The 22,412-nt window shown below is 48.6% G+C and overlaps 1 protein-coding gene across 1 annotated transcript in view; it reads left to right on the top strand.

The window, feature by feature from the left end:
- The window catches only part of ARFGEF1 (ARF guanine nucleotide exchange factor 1), a 1,973,034-nt gene that overhangs the window by 443,945 nt on the left and 1,506,677 nt on the right, over nucleotides 1–22,412 (top strand). The window contains exon 8 of the mRNA XM_069621149.1: nucleotides 17,905–18,080. Within this exon, the coding sequence (XP_069477250.1) occupies nucleotides 17,905–18,080 (176 nt within the window). The remainder of the gene's footprint in view (nucleotides 1–17,904; nucleotides 18,081–22,412) is intronic.

Genomic DNA, 22,412 nt, shown 5'->3' with positions numbered 1-22,412 from the left:
TGATAATATCCAAAGAACGAACTGATGATCTCGCCAGACAGTTATTACAGACACAAGCGGGGAAAACCCCGCTACCTAATTCAGGAGGGAGCTATATCACAGCGGCTTCAACCAATCCTGTTCAAATCAACCTACCTGGAAAAGTGCCATTGGCACCGCCTGAACGCTTCTCTGGTGACCCTAAAAGGTTTGCGGTGTTTATAAATAAATGCCGATTGCACTTTGTTTGTAGACCTGCAGCCTTTCCGACTGACCAGACTTAAGGTAGCCTTTGTGCTTTCGTATCTTAGCGGCAGTGCCGCTGATTGGTCGATCCCTCTGGTTACACAGGATGACCCGATCCTTCGTGATTTCCCAACCTTCCAGGCAAATATGGAAAGACTTTTTGCAAGGCATTCCCAGGGGCAGGCCCTGGACAACAAACTCCTTTCTCTACGACAGGGCAATCAAGATCTTTTGCCCTACATTGCATCATTCAATAGGCTAATCGTGGAAACCAGATGGCCTGAGGACAAAAGAATCACGCTTTTTCACAGGGGTTTGCGTGGCGAACTCAAAGACGTCCTTGCCCAGGTAGTGAATCCTCCTCAGGATTGTTCAGAGTACATTGATTTGGTGGTCCAATTGGATCACAGACTACAAAACAGAAAGGCGGATCGATCCAGGTTTGAAACACGAGTGTTCCCTAAGCCTCAAAGTCACACCAAAGGAGTTGAAGCCGTCGAACCTATGCAAATTGGGGTTGTAAAGGGTCCCCTAACCCAGAAAGAACGCGACAGGAGACGACAAATGCAACTATGTCTCTATTGTGGAAATTCAGGACATTTTCTTCGAGATTGCCCGGTGAAACCACCTAAGAAGACAGTGGGAGCTTCTGATAAGAGTTCTGAAAAGCCTGAGCCGGGAAACGACCTCGCCCGACAAGTGTAGAGGTCCGCTTGCCGAGCGTAAAAAACAGTTCTTTGACCTCGCACTTCATAATGCCAATGGTCCTCGTAAACCCAGAGCAACCGGATCGTTTGCATGCAATTAAGGCATACATTGATAGCGGAGCAGTTGGAAATTATGTGGACCGCGAATTGGCTTCCAGGGTGAACTTACCTCTTTGTCCAAAGGTGGTTAAAGACGTCATTACCACAGTGGATGGGACGGAAATCGCCTCCGGACCAGTGACCCATACCACTACTGAAGTGACGATACTAGGCCAAGACGGGCATCAGGAGGTAATTGTGTTCGACGTGATCAAGGCTCCTCAATTCCAAGTAATTCTAGGGATTCCTTGGTTGGAGAAACACAATCCTCAGATTGATTGGCGAGCAAAGACGATAAAGTTCCCAGAGTGCACACCAACTTGTTATCCACGACCCAACATTGGCCTAGCGTCAGTAACAGCTGACGGTCCACAATTACCTCTAGAGTATCGAGAGTTCCAAGATGTTTTTCAAAAGGAACAGGCTAACACCTTGCCACCCCACAGATCATACGATTGTCAGATAGATTTGCTACCCGGTGCAACTCCCCCTTGCAGTAGGATTTACGCCCTTACTGAGCCTGAGAACCTTCATCTGCGACAGTATTTAGACCAGTACCTGGCCAATGGCTTTATCCGTCCGTCGAAGTCCCCTGCATCCTCGGCTCTGTTCTTCGTACCAAAAAAAGAAGGTGACCTCAGAACCTGTATAGATTATCGTGCTCTGAACCAGATAACAGTAAAAAACCGGTACCCCTTACCTCTGATCCCGGAACTCCTTGACCAGGTAAAAAACGCCTGTATTTATACTAGGCTTGATCTCCGGGGAGCTTATCACTTGGTACGGGTCAAGGAAGGAGATGAATGGAAGACGGCCTTTCGCACCAAGTATGGGCTATTTGAATACCAAGTGATGCCCTTTGGACTATGCAATGCACCGGCCGCCTTCCAATATTTTATGAATGATGTCCTCAGAGAGCTCATTGATGTCTGCGTTGTCGTCTACATAGATGACATTCTTGTGTACTCATCTTCAGAAGCTGACCATCGAAATCATGTTAGGGCGGTCCTTGAAAAACTTCGCCAACATAAACTTTTTGCCAAGCTCGAAAAATGTGTTTTTCATGTCACTGAGGTCGAATTTTTGGGATTTATTCTGACACCCAAAGGAGTCCACATGGACTCGAAAAGTAGACGCTATCCTCAAATGGCCGTCTCCTACTTCCGTGAAAGGCGTTCAAAGCATGCTAGGCTTTGCCAATTTTTACCGTAGATTTATTCCAGAGTTTTCACGAGTGGTACAACCCATCACCGCCCTCTTAAGAAAAAATAAATGCTTTGAATGGTCCGCAGAAGCAGAACAAGCCTTCCAAGAGCTAAAGGCTAAATTCACCTCGGCGCCAATACTGAAACACCCACGCCCGGACCTCCCTTACATCGTTGAAACCGACGCCTCCAGCTTAGCAATGGGAGCAGTCCTATCACAAAGAGATCCAGAGACTAACCAACTGCATCCTGTGGCATTCTGGTCTCGGAGGTTCTCGGCGCCTGAGATCAACTACACCATCACAGACAAAGAGCTTCTAGCGATTAAATCAGCCTTTAAGGCATGGCAGCATTATCTCCTCGGCCCGAACACACCGTCACAGTGATCACCGATCATCGAAATCTGCAGTATCTGAAAACCGCCAAGGCTCAATCCTCCAGACAGCTTCGCTGGGCTCTATTCTTTGCTGAATTTGACTTTGTGATCACTTATCGCCCCGGCAACAAGAACGGCAAAGCGGATGCTCTTTCCCGAATTGGAATGGGAGATAACGTTGCCAATCCAGAACCTGTACCAATAATTCCTGAACAAATGATCGTGGGTCTGATTTCTTCACAATCCATTGAGGATATTGAAGAAAAAACTAAACCACTTGTAACCTCACCAGACTTACTGAACTGGTTACAAAAAGGAAAAGATTTCACCGTAAGCAATGACTTGCCTTATTTCCAAGGATGATTGTTCCTACCACACGCCGATTTACAAAGACAGGTAATCTCCTACTATCATGATTCATTAATTGAGGGTCACCCTGGCATTGCCAAAACCACAGAAAAGGTGAAGAGACACTTCTGGTGGCCTTCGTGGAGAAAAGACATAAAGGAATTTGTGATGTCCTGCGGTGTGTGCGCTCAAAACAAGGGGCAGAAGAAGAGGCCGGCTGGTCTTCTGCAACCATTAGACATCCCACCGTGTCCCTGGCATACCCTTTCCATGGACTTCATCACAAACTTACCCTCCTGTTCCGGGTACAACACCATTCTTGTTATTGTGGACCTGTTTTCTAAAATGGCCCACTTCATTCCACTAAAAGGCTTACCTTCAGCATCAGTCCTAGCCAAAGTATTTCTTGAAAACATCGTCCGGCTACACGGCTTCCCGTCAGTACTAATCTCAGATAGGGGGAGCCAGTTTATTTCCCACTTTTGGCGTAGCTGTTGTCGATTAGCTCAAATCGATGTAAGACTTTCGACCAGCCATCATCCCCAGACCGACGGGCAAACCGAGAGAACAAACCAGACTCTCGAGCAATATTTACGATGCATGCTACAACAGTCGGAGAGTAACTGGAAGGACATCCTTTGGATAGCTGAATATGCTTACAGCAATTCAGTTCATTCGGGTACCGGGAAGAGTCCCTTCTACATCTTGTATGGGATTCATCCTCGAACCTCCAACCTTGATCCACCTCAAGATCTTGGAACACCCGCCGTGGATCAATTGCACACCGTTATTACCCAAGCTTTTAAGGAAGCGGCCGCACATCTACAACAAGCTAAAGAGAGGTACAAAAAAGGAGCAGATCAACAGCGAAGCAATGCCCCTCAATACCAGGTTGGGGATCAAGTCTGGCTGTCCACCAAACATTTATCGCTTAAAGGGCCTCGCACCTTCAACCCCAAATACCTGGGACCATATCCAATTACGGCCATAATTAATCCAGTGGCCGTTAAATTAGAATTGCCAACCCATATGAGAATACATCCTGTATTTCACGTATCTCTTTTGAAACCCATGCAAACTGGAACCAGATTGACCAATCCTCCAGAGCCCATTCAAGTGAATGGGGAGCCCGAATTTGAAGTAAAAGACATTTTGGACTCTAAAATCATCAGATCGAAGCTATTCTACCTAATCGACTGGAAAGGCTACGGACCTCAGGAAAGGTCATGGGAACCCTATGACCACGTCCATGCTCCTCGTCTAGTCCAGAAATTTCACCGAACCTTTCCCGATAAACCAAAACCTCCGGGGAGGACAAGTTTGGGAGGGGCCTTGAGGGGGGGTGCTGTCATGGGCGCTACTCCCGAGGGGCCAGGACTGGCCCAGCGCCCTCGGAAGCAGACCCGTCTTCCACTACTCCGGACCCAGCAGACCCCTACAGGGGCCCTTTGGACCGTGTCCTGGCGCCTTTGGCGCCAGGCTCATGAAGGGTTTCAGTCCCGGCGCCATAGGTGCCGGGTTCATATTGATAAACGGTGTAATAATGCTTGGGTGGACTTACCTGAGGCAGACCATGCTGCATATTTACCCAGAACAATCCAGTCTGGTTGAAGTCCCCAGCCATCAGGGCTGGGAGGAACTATTCCCTCCATTCAGGAACTCTTTTCTTACCTGGGTGGAACCGGTGGAAAAACACACACTGGAAGCACTTCTCTGCTATTTAAACCACGCCCGATGGAAAACACGTGCTTCGCGTTATTCTGCAGCAGCAGCAGGACGCTCACGGAGTCGGCTCCTGCATTCCAGGTCCAGAGTCCTCTTCAGCTTCCGCGCTGCAACCTGTGGATGAAGAAAGACACAGAACAATACTTACCAGATCCTGGAATCCAGTCACCGGCAAAACCTGCAAAGAATAAACATAAGGTTAGAAAAGTGCAACTCGCTCGCAGCCGCGCCCGCTTACCTGATCCATCCGTGATTGCAACGGAGCTAACCGCGGCCTTCTTTTCGGCAGCTTCTCTGCACCTGAAAGGCAAAGGACATAATTAAAAAGGGGTTCCGGTGAAGGCAGTCGCATTCATCTTAACGTACCAGTTTTTGCACGCGCAGAAGCGGCCGCATCAAAAGGACATTATTAGAGGTGCCATTAAAAGCAGCCAATGAACATTATACTTGCGTGCATCGGCATGTGCAGCGGCAACGGAAAACTACGCCCACAGCATCCCGAGGCCTGAAACAAAGGAAAAGGGACATTGAGGTGCCCATCTTTTAAAGCCTAAAGACTACAGTATACTTACAGGCATCCGCTCGTGCAGTAACAGCGGCATCGCTCTTCGGCATCCCAGCACCAATGCCACAACTAAGGCCGCAAAAGACTTGAGCCTCAACACTGAACTCATCCAGTGACGTAACTGGAATCCACGCACCCCTGCACCAGACGCAGGATGGAGAGCTCAGCATTTATACGCCTAAGGTGAGAGCTCGCCGAGACAAGTAGAAAGCTAGGCTGTGGGAGAAACTGGCGATTGGTGGGAGAAGGAATCCCATCAAACGGTGATTAACCCTTTTTCTTCCACCTGCAGAAAACTTACCCTGCAAGTCAGACATTCGATAAGAGGAAGCCCAGTCCTGAGAGTCGTCCGGGCTCTACGCTTCTCCATTGAAGAAACAATAGCAGCCCAGCCGGGATCAGCGCCTCCCTGGGAATCAGGTGAGTGTTACAATTACAAGCTTTCTGCTTCTTCAATTTGTATGTCAAGGATCTGTTAGCCTTATTTGATTGAGAATAGTACACCTGTCTCCTGTGGTGCAGAGAATTGGTGTTCTCGGAGGCCATAAGGGCTTTTAGATTGGAATAGGCTAATCTCCATTCCTTTAAAGCCTTCTGCGATTTAACTGATGTGTGTTCTCCCCCTCCCGTTCCCTCATCTAGGCTTCCGACAATGTCCTATTGCGCATCCCGGTGGTGAAATGTGCAGCCGCACAGCTGATGATCTCCCCGTCAAGGTGTCCTATAACACCCCCAATGCCTGCCCATCCCTGCTATTCTGCCCAAAAAAGTTGGAGATAACCCCTGCAATTTCTGTCCGCGCAAGGGTGTCCTGGAGGAGCAGATCGTAGAGCCCTCATTCCTGTCTATCAAGGGGTAGGGACAAAGGAAAGTCGAGAGTAACCGCAGAGTGGTCGGAAAACCACCCAGTGCCTATCGCTACATCGCATACAAATTAAACCAGTGGAGATGAGACTAACTGGAGGTCGATGTGTGAGAACCCTTTATGAACGTGAGAGTAAAATGTGAATTCCCTCTCCCCTTCATATAGAAGCGCCCAGACGTCAACCACATCCAGCTCCCATAAGAACCTCAACAGAGCCAGGTAGCTTCTACAATGCCCTGGGATCGGGAGCAAGGACTTGCACACCATCGGGTCTGGCCCCAAGTTAAATTCCCCCTCACCCCCGAAGAGCAGCCCGCCCCCTGCGAAGTCTGCCAGGAATGGGAGTAGGGAAACCAAGTACTCAAGCTGATTATCATTGGGAAGGTACAGCAAGCCCAAAGTCACCGGGGTGTTCCCCAGCCTCCCCTCCACTGCAGATCCCTAAGAATGCCACCCGGGAGAAACTGAACATCCTTGGAAATCAAAATGGCCACCCATCTCCTTTTAACCCCGGTAGAGGCAAAATACTGCCTGGGAAAGTACATCATATGGAATTCGTCCTTGGGTAGCAAGTGAGTCTCCTGAAGCATGGCTGTTGTGACATCAGTCATCTTGAGCCTCCTCAGCATCAACCTGTTTCACCACGGGATTCAAGCCATGTGCGTTGAGGAAAGCTAGCCTATACCGCTCAATCCCCGCCATGACGGAACTTAGGAAGATCGCGATCCTGATCCCTTGCTTACTGTCTGCACTTTCTAGCACCTATGAGCACTCAAACAACAAACATGAGTAAACCTTACAAACACCCTCCCTCTCACCCCAAACCGGAAACCCAAACTTATGATATAATATGGCTTCGAGGGGATTGGGTCACCCAGCTGTGCTGCTTCGGAAAATCTTTCGGCGTCTGCGTCCTGCGTCAATAACGTCGATACACCGCCCTCGAGGACCTCCTCTGACGGCCGACGTCACTGGATGTTATAAGTAGGACGCACGACGCCCGTAGCCTCAGTTCCGTTTTTTCCGCGAACGTGTTCGCTTCGGAGATCTCGCCACGCCTCGAATCTTTGGAGTTTCTGTTCTTTCGGTTCTTCGAACCTGTTCGTTTGCGTAGTATTATCGGGATGTCTTCCTCTTCTTCCACCTCACGTCCGGGCTTCAAGAAGTGTTGAGACTGCGGGTCCAAGATGTCGGTGACGGACTCGCATGACGCCTGCCTCTGGTGCCTCGGGGAGGCCCACTACACGGATAATTGTGTCGACTGCCAGTCGCTTACGTCCAAGGCCTTGCGGGAACGTAAGAAGCAGCTGTCGGTCGGTAAGGTGTCCAAGCCCCGGAAGGCGAGGTCCACTGGGCTTTCGACGGACGATTCGAGGGGCGACTCTCTGCATCGTAGTCGTAAGTCTAAGGGGTCTCGGTCCCGGAGTGGGTCCCGCCACTCCTCTGCCTCTTCGAGGCACTCCCGAAAGCGCCGTCATCGGTCGCCTTCCCCACCCTCATCCGAGGACTCCGCCCGTCGGCGGGTCGCTTATTCCACCCAGCATGCGACGCCGGAGGAATGGGCTTCCTTCGGTAAGAAAATGCTACCGATTCTCGAATCGCAGGGCACTGGTCCGTCCGCGCCTCCGAGTGGGGGCGGTCGTGATCAGACTAAAGACACCGCTCGTATGCCTTCGGGCTCGGGAGGTCGGCACGATTCGCGGGAGAGGTCCCGCTCGGACAAGGGGAATTGCTCTTGTCATGCCCGTTCCCGGTCCTTGACGCGCTCGAGCCTGTGTGCACCTGTGAAGTCTTCGAAGAAGACGTCGACGCTGGTGGCGCCGAGGATGTCGACGGACTCTCTCGAGGCTCCGTCTCTGAGGAAGTCGTCAACGCCATCGGCGCCCAGGCTGTCGAAGGACACGCTTGGGGCTCCGCCCTCGAGGCCTGTGTCGAAGTCGTCGATGTTGTCGGCGCTGCGCTCCACGTTGACGGTGATTCACTCGACGTCGACGCCGTTTCACTCGACGCCTTTCGAGGCTGTGGTGTCAGAGGTACCCCGTAGCATGGGGGAACCCCCTAGAAAGGCTCTGGCCAAGGTCAAGCATGCCTTTGTTCCCCATTCTGTGCCCTCTTACCGCCATCTTGGGTACATTTCAGAGGTGGATGAGGGCTCTGATGATGCCTTCGTTCCTGATACGGTGCCAGATGAGATTCGCTCGGGCCAAAGCCAGATTGAGGACCTGTGTCAGTCCCTGCACGACGCCAGTGGTCTAGACACCTCTCCGGAGGTGGAGTTTTGTAGACCTGAGCCTGGCACTCATGCCGACTCCTCGTACCAGCGTTAGCAGCAGGAAAAATACTCCATTACCTCTCTTTTAGTCTACCTTATAAGGTGGTCAGATAGAAACTAATAAAAGTATAAATTATCTAATTCATTTACCCACATTCCATATGTATTGACAAAATGTGTCATGCCAAAGAAGTGAACATATTAAAACACATTTTAATCAACAATTAAATTCAGTGCATAGTTGTGTAGTGTATGCTTTCCACAAGGCATCGCCACCATTTAAATTAATTAAAAAAAAGTTTTAACAAACGATTTGAAAAACAAATCCAGAATGCTTACAAGTTTGTGCCAGTTATGGCTAGGGTTAGTAGGTAACAATCATAATTAAGCGTAAAGACAAAATATTGATGCCAGAATCTATTTTGGCAGGGGAGCAGACTATCAATGTACAAACAATGATCTAAACAATCGTTTTCATGAGAAGACAACGTTATTCAAGGTGTCTGTGGGATGTCTACATATGTTTCGGCTGAACAGAGTCTCGTGAACACCTTCCCTGGTATTCCGCTGTTGTTATTTAAAGCCCTCTTCAGGACAGTACGTTGTTTCAATAGGATGACAGTACGTTCAAAACTCCGATCCCCATTTTGTCAGAATTCAGTAGGAGACTTTTGGTCTTATTATGGTTAGACTAAAGTATGATAATTTTCTTCAGGCGATTGCTTCCTTATTCCTTATTTTTAGATTGGAATGACTAATCCACTCATTTACTTCAGGTCTGTTTCCCTTTAATTCCGGTGACAGACACGTCTTTTCGTTTTTAGGTTAAAGTTGAGTGTGTTGGACCTTCCTCCTGAATGTGACCACTTGCGAGTATTAAATGCGCCGTTTCTTTTGAATGGAGTTTCTGGTGCCCAACGTTCATCGGCTTTGACTTTGTAATGTCGTCTGCCTGCTTTTTTCTTTTTTCCTTTGATCACCATGGTTGGGCGTCCTCCCGGTCGTTGTGCGCATCAACCTCCAAGTTCGAATGATTCGTAGATGCCGCGATTCACTTCCTGCCGTATTTTTAAACGGTCATGGAAGTGAAAAAAGCAGGCAGACGACATTACAAAGTCAAAGCCGATGAATAAGGAATAAGGAAGCAATCGCCTGAAGAAAATTATCATACTTTAGTCTAACCATAATAAGACCAAAAGTCTCCTAGTGAATTCTGACAAAACGGGGATCAGAGTTTTGAACCTACTGTCATCCTATTGAAACAATGTACTGTCCTGAAGAAGGCTTTAAATAACAACAGCGGAATACCAGGGAAGGTGTTCACGAGACTCTGTTCAGCTGAAACATATGTAGACATCCCACAGACACCTTGAATAACGTTGTCTTCTCATGAAAACGATTGTTTAGATCATTGTTTGTACATTGATAGTCTGCTCCCCTGCCAAAATAGATTCTGGCATCAATATTTTGTCTTTACGCTGAATTATGATTGTTACCTACTAACCCTAGCCATAACTGGCACAAACTTGTAAGCATTCTGGATTTGTTTTTCAAATTGTTTGTTAAAAAAAAAATGTATGAATTTAAATGGTGGTGATGCCTTGTGGAAAGCATACACTACACAACAATGCACTGAATTTAATTGTTGATTAAAATGTGTTTTAATATGTTAACTTCTTTGGCATGACAAATTTTGTCAATACATATGGAATGTGGGTAAATGAATTAGATAATTTATCCTTTTGTTAGTTTCTATCTGACCACCTTATAAGGTAGACTAAAAGAGAGGTAATTGAGTATTTTTCCTGCTGCTAGCACTATATAAGTAGTCCCACCATTGCTCAATCCCCCTTTAACAAAAAATCTTGGGACTTACCCATTTTTTCTCCTCGTACCAGCGCCTTATGTCTAGGGTTACCGAGTACTTGGGGTGGTCTGCTCCCCCAGGGGATTTTCTTCAGGATGACCTTACGGATATCCTCGACCAAGGTCCACCAACTGACCCGGTACTGCCGTTCCATATGGCCGGTGGCGGTGGCTTGGACTGCTCCGGAGAGTCACCCGGCAGTGGGCAAGTCTTTGCCGTGAAAATACCGCCCAGCCAGTAGCGACCCCTGCTACTTGACCAAGCACCCCACTCTGGAGAGTTTGGTGGTGCAGGCGGCTACAGCCCCAGCAAAGCAGGCGCCGTATCCTACCATCCCTCCTGATAGGGACGACAAGAGTTTTGATGGTTGGGCGAAGAAAGTGTTTTCTTCAGGGGATATGGCGCTTGAGGCAGCCAACTCCGTATGTGCCTTTTCTCGTTTCACGCACGCTCTGTGGAACTGTTTCCTTAGCAGCCGAACATATTCCCGAAGGGGACGAACAGGATGGTTTCCTTGCCATCGTCCAGGATGGCAAGGATGCCATGTGTGAGGCCGTTCAGTCGGGTTTGGACATGGCAGATTGCGTCAGCCGGTGCATGGCGGCGAGCACCGTAATACGCAGGTTTGCGTGGTTGCGGAAGTCGGGGTTTGCTCCTGATGTGCAGGCCCGGCTCCTCAACATGCTCTTTGACGGTGAACATCTGTTTGGCAGCAAGGCTGACGAGAGCCTTGAGAGGATGCAGACCTCCAAAGCTGCAGCGAAGTCGTTGGGTGCTCCAGTTCGACAACCGCCTCCTTTTCGTCCTAGGGGACAGCAATGGAGGGGAGGTTCCTTTTTGTTATTACTCATCCTTTGGTAAAGCCAGAGGAGCTTCCAGTCAAAGGGGCCACCGTAGGAGTGCTAGAAGTGGAAAACAAGGTACTCGAGGTGCCAAGGACGCTCGGGCAGTTGCCTCTTTGCCCTCAGGCAACCACGCAGCCGCTTCAGCTCAGTCATGAGGCCATGTCCCATGGTTCGCCGGTTGGGGGAAGGCTGGCGCAGCATCTTGTAGAGTGGCGTGCCATTACTTCAGATGTGTGGGTTCTGGAGATCATAGCCCACGGCTACTGTCTTCCTTTCCGGCAGAGGCCCCACGACAATCCACCAGGGAACCTCTCTTTGAAGAGTCCGGATCCGCTCCTTGCGCAGGAAATTCAATCCCTGCTGGAGAAAGGCGCCATAGAACTGGTGCCTGTAGCGGAGAGGAACAAGGGATGGTATTAGCCTTATTTTTCTGATTTCGAGGAAAGACGGGGGATTGAGACCCATCATGGACTTGCGCGGTTTGAACAAACTCCTCAGGAAGGACAAGTTCAAGATGGTTACTCTCTCTCAAGTCCTCCAGGCCCTTCAACTTCTGGACTGGTTGGTTTCTCTCGACCTCAAGGACGCTTATTTTCATGTGCCGATCCTCCCAAAGCACAAGAAGTACCTGAGGTTCGCGGTTGGTGACTCGCACTTTCAGTTTCGGGTCCTGCCGTTCGGATTGACCTCCGCCCCGAGGGTCTTCACCAAGCTCATGGTAGTGGTGGCAGCGCATCTCAGGAAAGGGGGTATTCATGTGTACCCTTACCTGGACGATTGGTTGATCAGGGCGCGCTCTCCCGAGCAAGTACTGGATCATCGGTCTGTCACCTGCCACTCCCTCCACAAGCTGGGCTTCTCCCTCAACTTAAAGAGGTCCCATTTGACGCCAACTCAGAGGCTCCAGTACATCAGAGCAGTGCTCGACACGTCCCTGGGGCTGTTTTTTCCTCCCAGGTGAGGGCTCATCACATTCAGCAGATGGTGTACAAGTTTCAGCTTGCCCAGAGTCTCCCAGCGTTCAAGTTCTTGAGATTGCTCGGACTCATGGCATCCTGCATTCTTCTGGTGCCAGACGCCAGGTTGCGGATGAGATCTTTGCAATGGGCACTCAAGCTCCAGTGGTCTCAGTCCTCCGGCAGGATGTCAGACCCGTTTCAGGTGCCGTCCTCGGTTGCCCAGGACCTTCTGTGGTGGGCCGTCGAAGGCAATCTGATGAAGGGGGCTCCTTTTTGGCTACCCTGGCCGGAGGTGACGATCGTGACGGACGCATCCCTCACGGGATGAGGAGCTCATGCCAACGAGTTGACAGTCAACGGTCGTTGGTCTCCGTCGGAGTCCAGACTCCATATCAATCTGTTGGAGCTGAGGGCCGTCAGGCTTGCCCTGAAGGCTTTTCTGCCGACTGTGCGAGGAAAGAATGTCCTAATCCTGACGGACAACACAGTGGCCATGCACTACCTCAACGAAAAGGGGGGGGCAGGGTCACTTCCTCTGTGCAGGAAGGCGATGCAGCTCTGGTTCTGGGCAATCCAGCAGGAAGTTTCGATCTCGGCAGTTCATCTGGCCATAGACGAAAACGAGACGGCGGATGCTCTGAGCAGGCATAGCGCGATCTCTCACCAGTGGTAGTTGGCTCAGGAGATTCTCGTTGAGATGTTCGCCCTTTGGGGTCCCCTCAAGTGGATCTCTTCGCCTCCAGTGTCAACCGGAAGTGCGAAAGGTTCTGCTCGCGGGAATTTCCTCCAAAAGGAGCCTTAGGGGACGCGTTCGTGGTGGAGTGGTCATTCCCACTGCTGTACGCATTTCCTCCAGTCCCCGTCATCCCGCAAGTGCTGCGGAGGTTGCGAATGTTCGGTTCCTGGATGATCCTCATTGCTCCGGCGTGGGCCCGGAGGAAGTGGTACCCAGAACTTCTTGATTTGTCCATCTGCCCTCCACATCGTCTTCCCTACCGAGACGATCTGCTCTCACGGGAGGGGGGTCAGGTTCTCCATCCAGAGGTCAGATCCCTCAACCTTCACGCCTGGTTTCTGAAAGGTTGAGGTATAAGGATTGGGACCTCCCTGAAGACGTGATGGAGGTGTTGCTTTCGGTCAGAAGGCCGCAACTAAGTCCCTGTACCGTTGCCGTTGGCGGAAGTTCTGCGACTGGTGCCAGGTTAAGAATGTGGATCCTTTTGCATGTGACATTCCTGTGGTTCTGTCTTTTTTGCTTTCTTTAGCCCGCAGGGGCTTGCAAGTGAGTACGGTTAAAGGTTACCTGGCGGCGCTGTCCATATTTAAGCGCTCGTCTGAAGAGTGTTCTTATTTTAAAATTCCTTTAATTTCTCAGTTTCTAAAAGGGCTCACTAATGTGTTCCCTCAGTCACCTTTCCAGGTGCCCGGTTGGGATTTGTACCTTGTCCTCAAGTTTCTGATGGGTGCTCCGTTTGAGCCTTTGCATTCATGCCCTTTGGGACTGTTTACTCTTAAAACTGTATTTTTGGTTGCGGTCACTTCCGCTCGCAGAGTGAGTGAGTTAAAGGCACTTTCAGTTAAGCCACCCTTCACTGTATTTCCGAAGGACAGGGTTGTCCTTAGAGTTTGTCCTTCCTTTCTTCCGAAGGTGGTGTCGGAATTTAATTTAGGCCAGAAGGTTGTTCTTCCGGCATTTCATCCTCCTACACATCCTGCTAAGGAAGAGGAGAGGCTCCATAGGCTCTATGCTAGGAGAGCTTTAAGCTTTTATGTTTCACGCATGTCTCGGGTCAGAGTGAGACAATCAACTCTTCATTGGTTATGCTGGAAAGCGTTTGGGACAAGCTTTGACTAAGCAGACTTTGTCTCGCTGGATTATTCTAGCTATTTCACCGGTCGGCTTGCGGGCCTTATTGTAACATCTGTGATGCAGCCACCTTGGCTTCGGTCCATACTTTTGTACGTCACTTCTCCCTCGATTCCATCCGTGGGCAAGATCTGGCTTTTGGCAAGGCGATCCTTTGCTCCGCAATGTGATTGGGCATTCTAAATTTCTTTTCCTAAATTATTTTCCCACCTCCTTGCATTGGTACTGCTTTGGGAGTCTGTCATAGATATGGAATACGTCGGAGGATCCAATCCCCTCGAAGAACAAGTTACTCTCTTACCTGGTAACATTCTTTTGATGGGAAATTCCGACGACGTATTCCATATCGCTCCCTCCCAGCCTTCCCCTCTACAGAATTTCTTATGCGATTGCAGCTTACGTTTCCGCAAGGCTTTGTGTGGTCAGACTGGCAGAAGACTGGTGCCACATGTTCTGGGGAAAAAACTACAACTGAGGCTACGGGCGTCGTGCGTCCTACTTATAACATCCAGTGACGTCGGCCGCCGGAGGAGGTCCTCGAGGGTGGCGTATCGACGTCATCGACGCAGATGCCGAAAGATTTTCCGAAGCAGCACAGCTGTGGTGATTCCTGTCATAGATATGGAATGTGTCGTCGGACCATCCCATCGAAAGAACGTTACCAGGTAAGAGAGTAACTTGTTCATCTATAACGCGCCTGTACACAAGTGTTGCTAGGTGCGAGAAGACAAGATGGTGGAAACAAAGGGAGTACAAAACAACAATCTTACTAGGCCCTATATCATTTAGATCATGCAACTTCCCTCCACCAACTTCCCTTCCCACCAGCCGCTGGGTCGTGTAGAGGCATAGGCCAGGAACATGCCGGACCGGGACTCTGTATCAGTCCACTGCTTCTCCGGAAAGATTCAATGTCGCCTCAAGTCCTGCCCGGTGAACCAAAGAAGACTCCCGAGTTCTGGCAACATTTGTCCAAGCCAATCCCCCTTCTCAGTCGGCTCAAGCTTGAATCTCTGTCCACTGACTGCGCCGATGGCGGACGAGAGCTTGGGTTCATAGTAAACATTGAGACTTGCATCGTAGATATCGTTTGCCGTTCTCGCTCCACAGTGCAGATGACACCAAATGGGAACCACCATCTATACTTAATATTGTTGCTCCTAAGTCATTGTGTGAAATCCCTCAGTGAACGCCTCTTGGCCAAGGTGGACGGAGCTAGATCCCAGAGTTGGGAGATACTGGTGCCAGTGACTTTAAGGTTTGCGTGGGCGGAGACGAATTGCATTATGTCTTCCTTGACTTTATAAAGGTGGATTCTAGTTAAGACGTCTTGTGAACAGTTCTGGATTTGCATTGAGAACACCCTACGAGTATGGTCCAGTTCCAGCTCTCTCTGAGGGCCATTGAAGTAGTTCCCAAAATAGAGCTCTGATGTAGGCTACTAAGACCGCATCCTAGATCTGTGATGCGACCTTCCTCAGCCTAATGTTGTTCCATCTGGACTGGTTCTCTTGATCCTCCAGCCGAAGATGTAGGCGTTCGCAGATCGTAAGAATGCTCGCAGGCGCCGATCTCAAGCTAGCTCTTCAATGCGATTCTCAGTTTCTCTGACTCGTTTGTCGATCTGTCTCTTTCTGGGTAAGTTCACCCAAAGCACCCTGTAATTAATTTGTGATATCCATAAGCATTTGGTGAAGATCTGTCCTGATGGCCAAGACTGCCGGGTCATTCCTCAATTCCGTCAGGCCAGTGATGTGCACCTGTGCTTCTGTCTTGATCTCACAGCACTTAGGCTTATCTTGATTGTGCATAAGGGACAACACATCAGTCTCCATGTTTGAAGATCGGGCCGATGAGCCAGCCCGTAATCAGAATTGCAGAGGACTGGGAAACCCCCTATAGGTCGGTGCCTCTCAAACTCAACCACCGGGGCCACCTTGCAGTTAGCTCAACTCTTCACAAAATCACTTCGTGGGCCCCAGGTCTCTGATCATGTGCTGGGAACGGTTCCCCCACATGGTCAGCAGGCACGGTCCCTCTGGCAGCGATGCAACGTGCTTTGTCCAGGGGTGTTTTTGTTTTTTTTGTTTTTTTAAAAAAAATATTTTATTATTTTGGTTATTTGTAATGCGCCTATACACAAAGTGTTTCAAAGTGCATCAAGGCAAAGGGGAGGGAACAAGGTCAGTATGACAGAACATTCTTACTAGGCCATGAGACATTCAGAATGTGCAAGTGCTAAAACAAGTATTGAATGGGGGGGAAAGAGAGGGTAGAGAATGAGAATCGAACACAAGACAATGAAAGAGCGAACAGAGTCCATTCAGAACGTGCAAGGGCTATAACATGGAACGAAGGGGATAGGGAAGGGACGGAAAGGATGAGGAGACAAAAACAGAACAACAAAAAGCGAACATACTATGCCTGGTGACCATTCAGAACGAGCAAGTGCTATAATATGGAATGCAGGGGTGAGGGGGAGGACGGAAAAAAAGAGGGGAGGCGAAAGATACAACTCAAAATGAACAAACTAGGCCCTGCGACAGCTAGGTTAACAGGTTGGATACAGCATAGTCTGTGAGGAAAAATGAGAGTACAGGTAGGAAAATGGAGAAAAAAAAATCAGGCAAGGTGATAAGTGGTAACAGATAAGTAAAAATGCAGAATACAGAAGAAATGTGAAAGGAATGGGTGTAAATAGAGAAGGAAGCAAAAGGGCTGATAAAGAGGCAGCAGGAAAAATGGAATGTCCATAAGAGGAACCCGTCCAGAATGCAAAGGTCCGATAAGGCAGCGAGAAGTGAAACTTGAAAAGGAAGTACGTTTTGCCGGTCGGAAGTACTGCAGGTCCAACACTGACAGTTTGGCGCTCAAGCAAGCGAAGATGTAAAGGAGCGATGTGGCAAATAACTGAGTCTTGAGTTGGAAAATTTGAATGCCAGTCAGAACACTACAGATGCACCACCGACAAATCAGATCACTGGCAGCGCGGGCTGCTAGGAAGGCGGGCAGATTATAGTAGGCAGTGCTAGCCAAATCAGCTTGCACAGGGGAGGACGAGAAAAGCTAAAAGGGTAGGGGGGAGTGTTGGAAGGGACACAGGCAGAGTGGTACCGCCACAGTACAGGAGATTAGCAATGCGGACGGTACGCGCTAGGTTAAAAAAAAGATGCTGCGGCAAGGAGGGAAAGGTGAACTACAGGGGAAGTGACAGCAGAGAGGGAGGCATGGAAGTGACAGGGGAAAGAGGCTAGAGTGGCTGAAAGGCAGTAGGAGGTCTTACCTGCCAAGTGCAGCTGACCTTAGCAGAGGAAGATTTCAGCAGGCAGACTTTCGCAGAATGGTGCTAGCTGAAGAAAAAGGGCAGGGCTCCAAGCCCGGACAGACCCAGACAGGGAAAGCCAGAACCTTTGAAGGTGGCCCTTAGAGGGGGCCGGTTTCGCCTGGCAGCTCCTGAGCCATATCATTGTGTAGCAGGCCCAAGCCAACCTGAGAGATCGATCCCTGGGCACTAGTAAGTGAGACACCCTTCTGTTTCTCACAGGGACCAACTTTGGGATTGGTTTAGACTTAAACACTGTTACTGCCATTGGACAGGGAGTTATCAGAATAATCTAATTTGCGCCAAAATATATAATTTTGGACACTATAACTTTTCCTTTTGAAGGCAATTTCTTTACAGCTGCCTGATTGACATACCTAAGCCAACCATATATGATGATATAGCCGGAAGAGATTTTTCCAGTTACACATAATAGATTTTGTGGCAAGTGTCAGACATGATATAAAAACAAGGATATAACAACAATCGGCTGTTATTGATTTCATTGGAAATGAGGAGAGCATTGTATTTCTATTCTACAAAAGGGAATTTGTCAGCTGATAAAGTAACTATGGTTGCTTATTACAGATTAATGTTTTATTACGTATTGCTACTTATTACTAATGTGATATCATGTATTTTCTTTCTTACTTTTAGATTTAGAAGATACAGCTGCCTTAAGTGGAAGTGTTGAATGCACAATAAGCACTTTAGAAGATGGCAGTGATGGTGAAAATATTCATGCTAATGGAATCCCTGGCACACCAATATCCATGACATATACGCCATCCTTACCCGATGACAGACTTTCTGTCTCTTCTAGCGACACTCAGGTAAAGATAGTAAAACGCAGGGTTTCTGGGATTTCTTTTTTGAGTTGACAACATTTACCATATACAAAAAGGAATTTGTGATAGCCAACCTCAAGAAACATTTTATAAAACAAGTGCACAGGCATACTGTAGTCACAAGACTCGTATCAATGGTTATAAAGAATTTGGTGTCCCTGAACTGTCCTCCCTGCCCCACATTTTGAGAAACCATGCTCTGTAGCACATACTATACTCGTCAGTTACTAAGAACTCCATATTGTACAATGTCATGAAATGTTGAAAGAACTTATAAAGTTCGGAACCTACTTCATTCTGTTAATCTTGCATTTCTATTTTTAATTTGCAAGTTCCATTTTTAGAGGATAAGACTGTAGAGCCACTAAGTACTCGGCTATTCCCATAATTTTTGATGCTCATGTGAGTTGCTACTCATTCAGCATCAGCCTTCAAGTAATGTATCTGTCACTTGTCCAGCATTGGATCTTTATGGATTCGCTTGCTTTGTATATTTCCTGCTGACAGGCTAGGAATCCTCAGTAACCTTAGTATTTTAACTTATAGTAAAGCTTTTTAGGCTCACTTTAGTAGCCCATCATTGTCCTTTTGAGTGTATTCTGCCCCAGCCAATGGGTCGTCGAGTATCTAGCCCCACCCAGTAGCCCATCTTCAGAGTATAACCGCACGTTGTGCTGAGGAATGCTTTGAGACATTTCTCCTGAGAAAAACTTTGTTTAGTTGGTAAATACTTAAAGAAACCAAGAATCTACATCTTTTCAACAGGTAAGTGGGTTTTGAAAGGGATATGGTGGAAAAAAGGAAAACCCTCCTCAAGGCATGCCAAACACTTGGCATTAAAAATGTATAGAGGGGGATAGACTTGCTGAATGCATATACTACCTTTACCCTAATCATATTCAGGAATACTGTGAGGTTTGTTCAACATTTAGCGCTAAAACTCTTAAAAAACAGAAAGATAAAATTGACTTTATGGTTAGATGAGGGTGAATACCCCCCTTCAGAGGCTGAAACCTCTAGAAGTGTGGTGGATTACAAGGCTGATAGACCTCACCCACCTAAGAGGGCTAGGTCTGAGGAAAGACAAAGATCCTGTTGACAGAAAACCAGCCCACAAAGACGAGGGGGAATGCTGATGACGACAGCATCTGCGTCGACTGAATGGCATATCGCCTACCTCAATACAGTCCCCAATGGGAATTTCCTCATCGACAAGTGCCGTAAAGAAGGTTCTGATCACATCCTCGTTGACAGACATGGCGCAGAAGTTTGTAAGAGGCAATAAAAAGATCACTGGAGGGGTCACATCAACGTAATTGTCAACAGATTAATCAAAAAGCACCTAAATCCAGTGGTAAAGAACCACTGAATACATCTTCAAAGACACAAGATGGTATGCAAGTGAAGGCCAAGAGCCCAGCGGAAGCCGCATAATCCGCAGAAGAGGCCTATAGTAATACAAATACTGCTCAAGCAGTTGCAATCCTCCAAAAAAGGGCCCAGTCAGGCTGCCATAACTGCAAGCAGGGAACCATCCTTGTCACCAGTTTCTTCAGTACTGCCCGAGCAAATATTAGAACACAATATAGACTCTGAGTTCGAACAAGGTTATTCACCTCAATTCTCTGCGGATGACCCATATTAAAATCCACAATATCCACAGAAAGAACTGTTAAGATCGCCAGAATTAAGACACTTGCCAGTACCCACGGATCCAGGCCTCCCAGTTAGGCCAATCCTATCCCAGCCTACCGAGCCAGTCATAAATCCTCCACAATCGTTACTGTTGTACACACTATAGTCTCTAGTGCAGCAACTAGTTAAAATACTGGCATCAATACAAGACCAAAAAAGTGTGTATGAAGAAATTCCGGGTCCTTCTGGGGTTCCTTCAAATCCCAATAGGGAGAAGACATGCACGGGAGAGGGAGGCAGTCACGCCAACGCTACTCCCTGCAGACATACTAGATCGTCACCAAGACAGTCACCTATCAGACCACTGATATAGGTTGAGAAGTCCATTAAGAGCACAAGTTTCTTCTCCAAGATCAACGCTCTCTCCATATTGCTAGCATGAGAAAGGAGAACTGCACTCAACCACAGATGATGATGACAATAGAGACCCTGACACTACTGCTACCCACTCCCCACAGCAGGATGTTTGGGATGACGCAGATACCGGACTTGAACGAGTACCCGATGAACCTACCAAACCGTCTCCACCAGATGAAATAGGTGCATTTCACGCCGCCGTGGAGAAGGCATGCAAAGAATTTGGACTTTTCCCCTCTGAACAAAAGAAAGACTGTTTCCTCTTTGAATTGATGCATATACGAAGAAAAACACCAATGTTGACTCCCATTTTGGACCATGTATGGGAAGGATTACTACTAATGGAAAAAAACATTCTCAGAACCGGCTTTAAAAGGGCAACTAGAAACAAAGTTCAGAGCTCTGGATGTGTCTCCAAAGTGCCTAGCATCCCAACCTACTCCCGAGTCAGTGGTCTCAGCGGCAGTAGGGAAAAAGTCACACACATGGCCAAAAATGTGCCGTCCTGTCGGATAATGACAGCAGAAAGCGCGATGCGTTAAGAAGATTTTAGCCACAGGAGCCACTACAGTTAAAGCAGTTAATTCCCTGGTGATAATTACCACCTATGACCACGAGATGTGGAACAGAATGGCACCGCTATCGGAGCATCTGCCAGAGGAAAAGCACAAACAAGCCATGGAAATCCTGTGAAAGGGAGAAGAGGCATGTTATCATGCCATCAATATTGCTGAGGTTGGAAGCTGAGGTTGGAAGCCGTCTGCGGCAGTCCCCCCTGTGCGCAATTCTGCTTTCTATCCCCACTGTGCCTGTGGCCAGAGACATTCTACAAAACCCCACCTCAGTCCGCTGAGCTAGGAAGCTGTCTGTGGCAGTCTGTAGAAGCACGGGGAGCGGAGGCTTCCCCTGCCCTCCCTGACCTCATGGTGGAGGTTGAGCGGTCCCTGAGAAGCAGCCGATCGAGTTGAGAGGATCCAGTCTTGGACTTGAGAAGTCCCCTGAAAAAACCTACACGTCAGCGTCGACCTGTTCCCACAACATCCGCATCAACCGCAGCGGCGGCGACAACACAAGAACTCTCAGGTATGAGCCTGTGTGACTCAAAACGTTTGGAAACTAGCTCAAATATTGATGTGAATAGGGGCTTGTCCCAACCCATGCCATCTTTTCCGCAGAAGGCAAAAACCCATGTGCTGACCCCTTTGGAGCAAGAACTCCCCCTCTTACCCTCATTGCCGACAAGCCCCGTGCGACTTACCCACGGGGTAGAGGAAAGAAGGTGAACGGGGCCCAAAATGAAGGGCTAATCGAGGTTGAGTCATCGCAGCACTCGCAGCCCTTGAGTCCCCATCAGGATGTTGAAGTTCCAGGGAAGTCAGTGGAAGGGGAGGTAGGTGAGCTGGGGGGTTGGGAAAGTGATTCGAAACTGGAGGATTGGGCGGAGGACTTGGCGGGGAGAGCGAAGGTGGCCGCCGGCGGAGAAGCGTTTGCACTGCAGGCGAGCCCTGCGAGACTCGAAGCAGACGCCGTGGGGGGGACAACCCCGTACGCCGCCTCTGGTGCAGAGTCGCCTTCCAGTCGGAACGCTACAAGCTGGAAGGAGTCCAAAAAGGCTCCTCAGAACGAACAAGGGGTGCCAACAGGGGGGCCAACAGTGAAAGAAAACATAAACTCCCTAATAAACATTGCCATAGAGATCTACTCTCCAAGGGCCTGTCCTGACCTGAAGAGTCCGGACACCGTGACAGAAATGGATAAATCTTTTTTTAGAAGAAAGCATGGTTTTAGAGGAGGGTCTAACAGTGGAAACACCGAGCCCAGAATTGAGGATTGAACTTGGTGAAAGCCACCCTCAAAACCACGAATCCCTTCCTGCATATAATGAACATAAAATAATATGTAACACGAAGAGGCCAAACCCAACAATCGTCCTGGTTGAATCTTTTTCAGAAGAAAACAAGCAATTCCAGGAGATTGACAAAGAGGAGCTAATGCCTACAGAAAAGGGGGGAGATGTAGGTGGTAATGATCCCAAAAATGCATGCCATTCACCAGCACATAACGAACTTCAAGGTGCAGGGGATGGGATAACGCCCAGGAAATTGCCACCAAAAAATTCCCCAAAGAAACGAGGAAATACACAAAGAGGCAGTAAGCCAAAGGCATTAACATTGACGGGGAAAAAGCAGCGGAAAAACACCTCAGATGTACTAACTAGAAGAGCGATGAGGAGAGCAACACCTAGACAAAAAGCAAACACTCTCC

This window comes from Ambystoma mexicanum, chromosome 5q (assembly GCF_040938575.1).
Source record: "Ambystoma mexicanum isolate Mex_15411 chromosome 5q, UKY_AmexF1_1, whole genome shotgun sequence".
NCBI classification, from domain to species: Eukaryota; Metazoa; Chordata; class Amphibia; order Caudata; family Ambystomatidae; genus Ambystoma; species Ambystoma mexicanum.
This window is presented reverse-complemented; position numbering and strand designations above follow the sequence as displayed.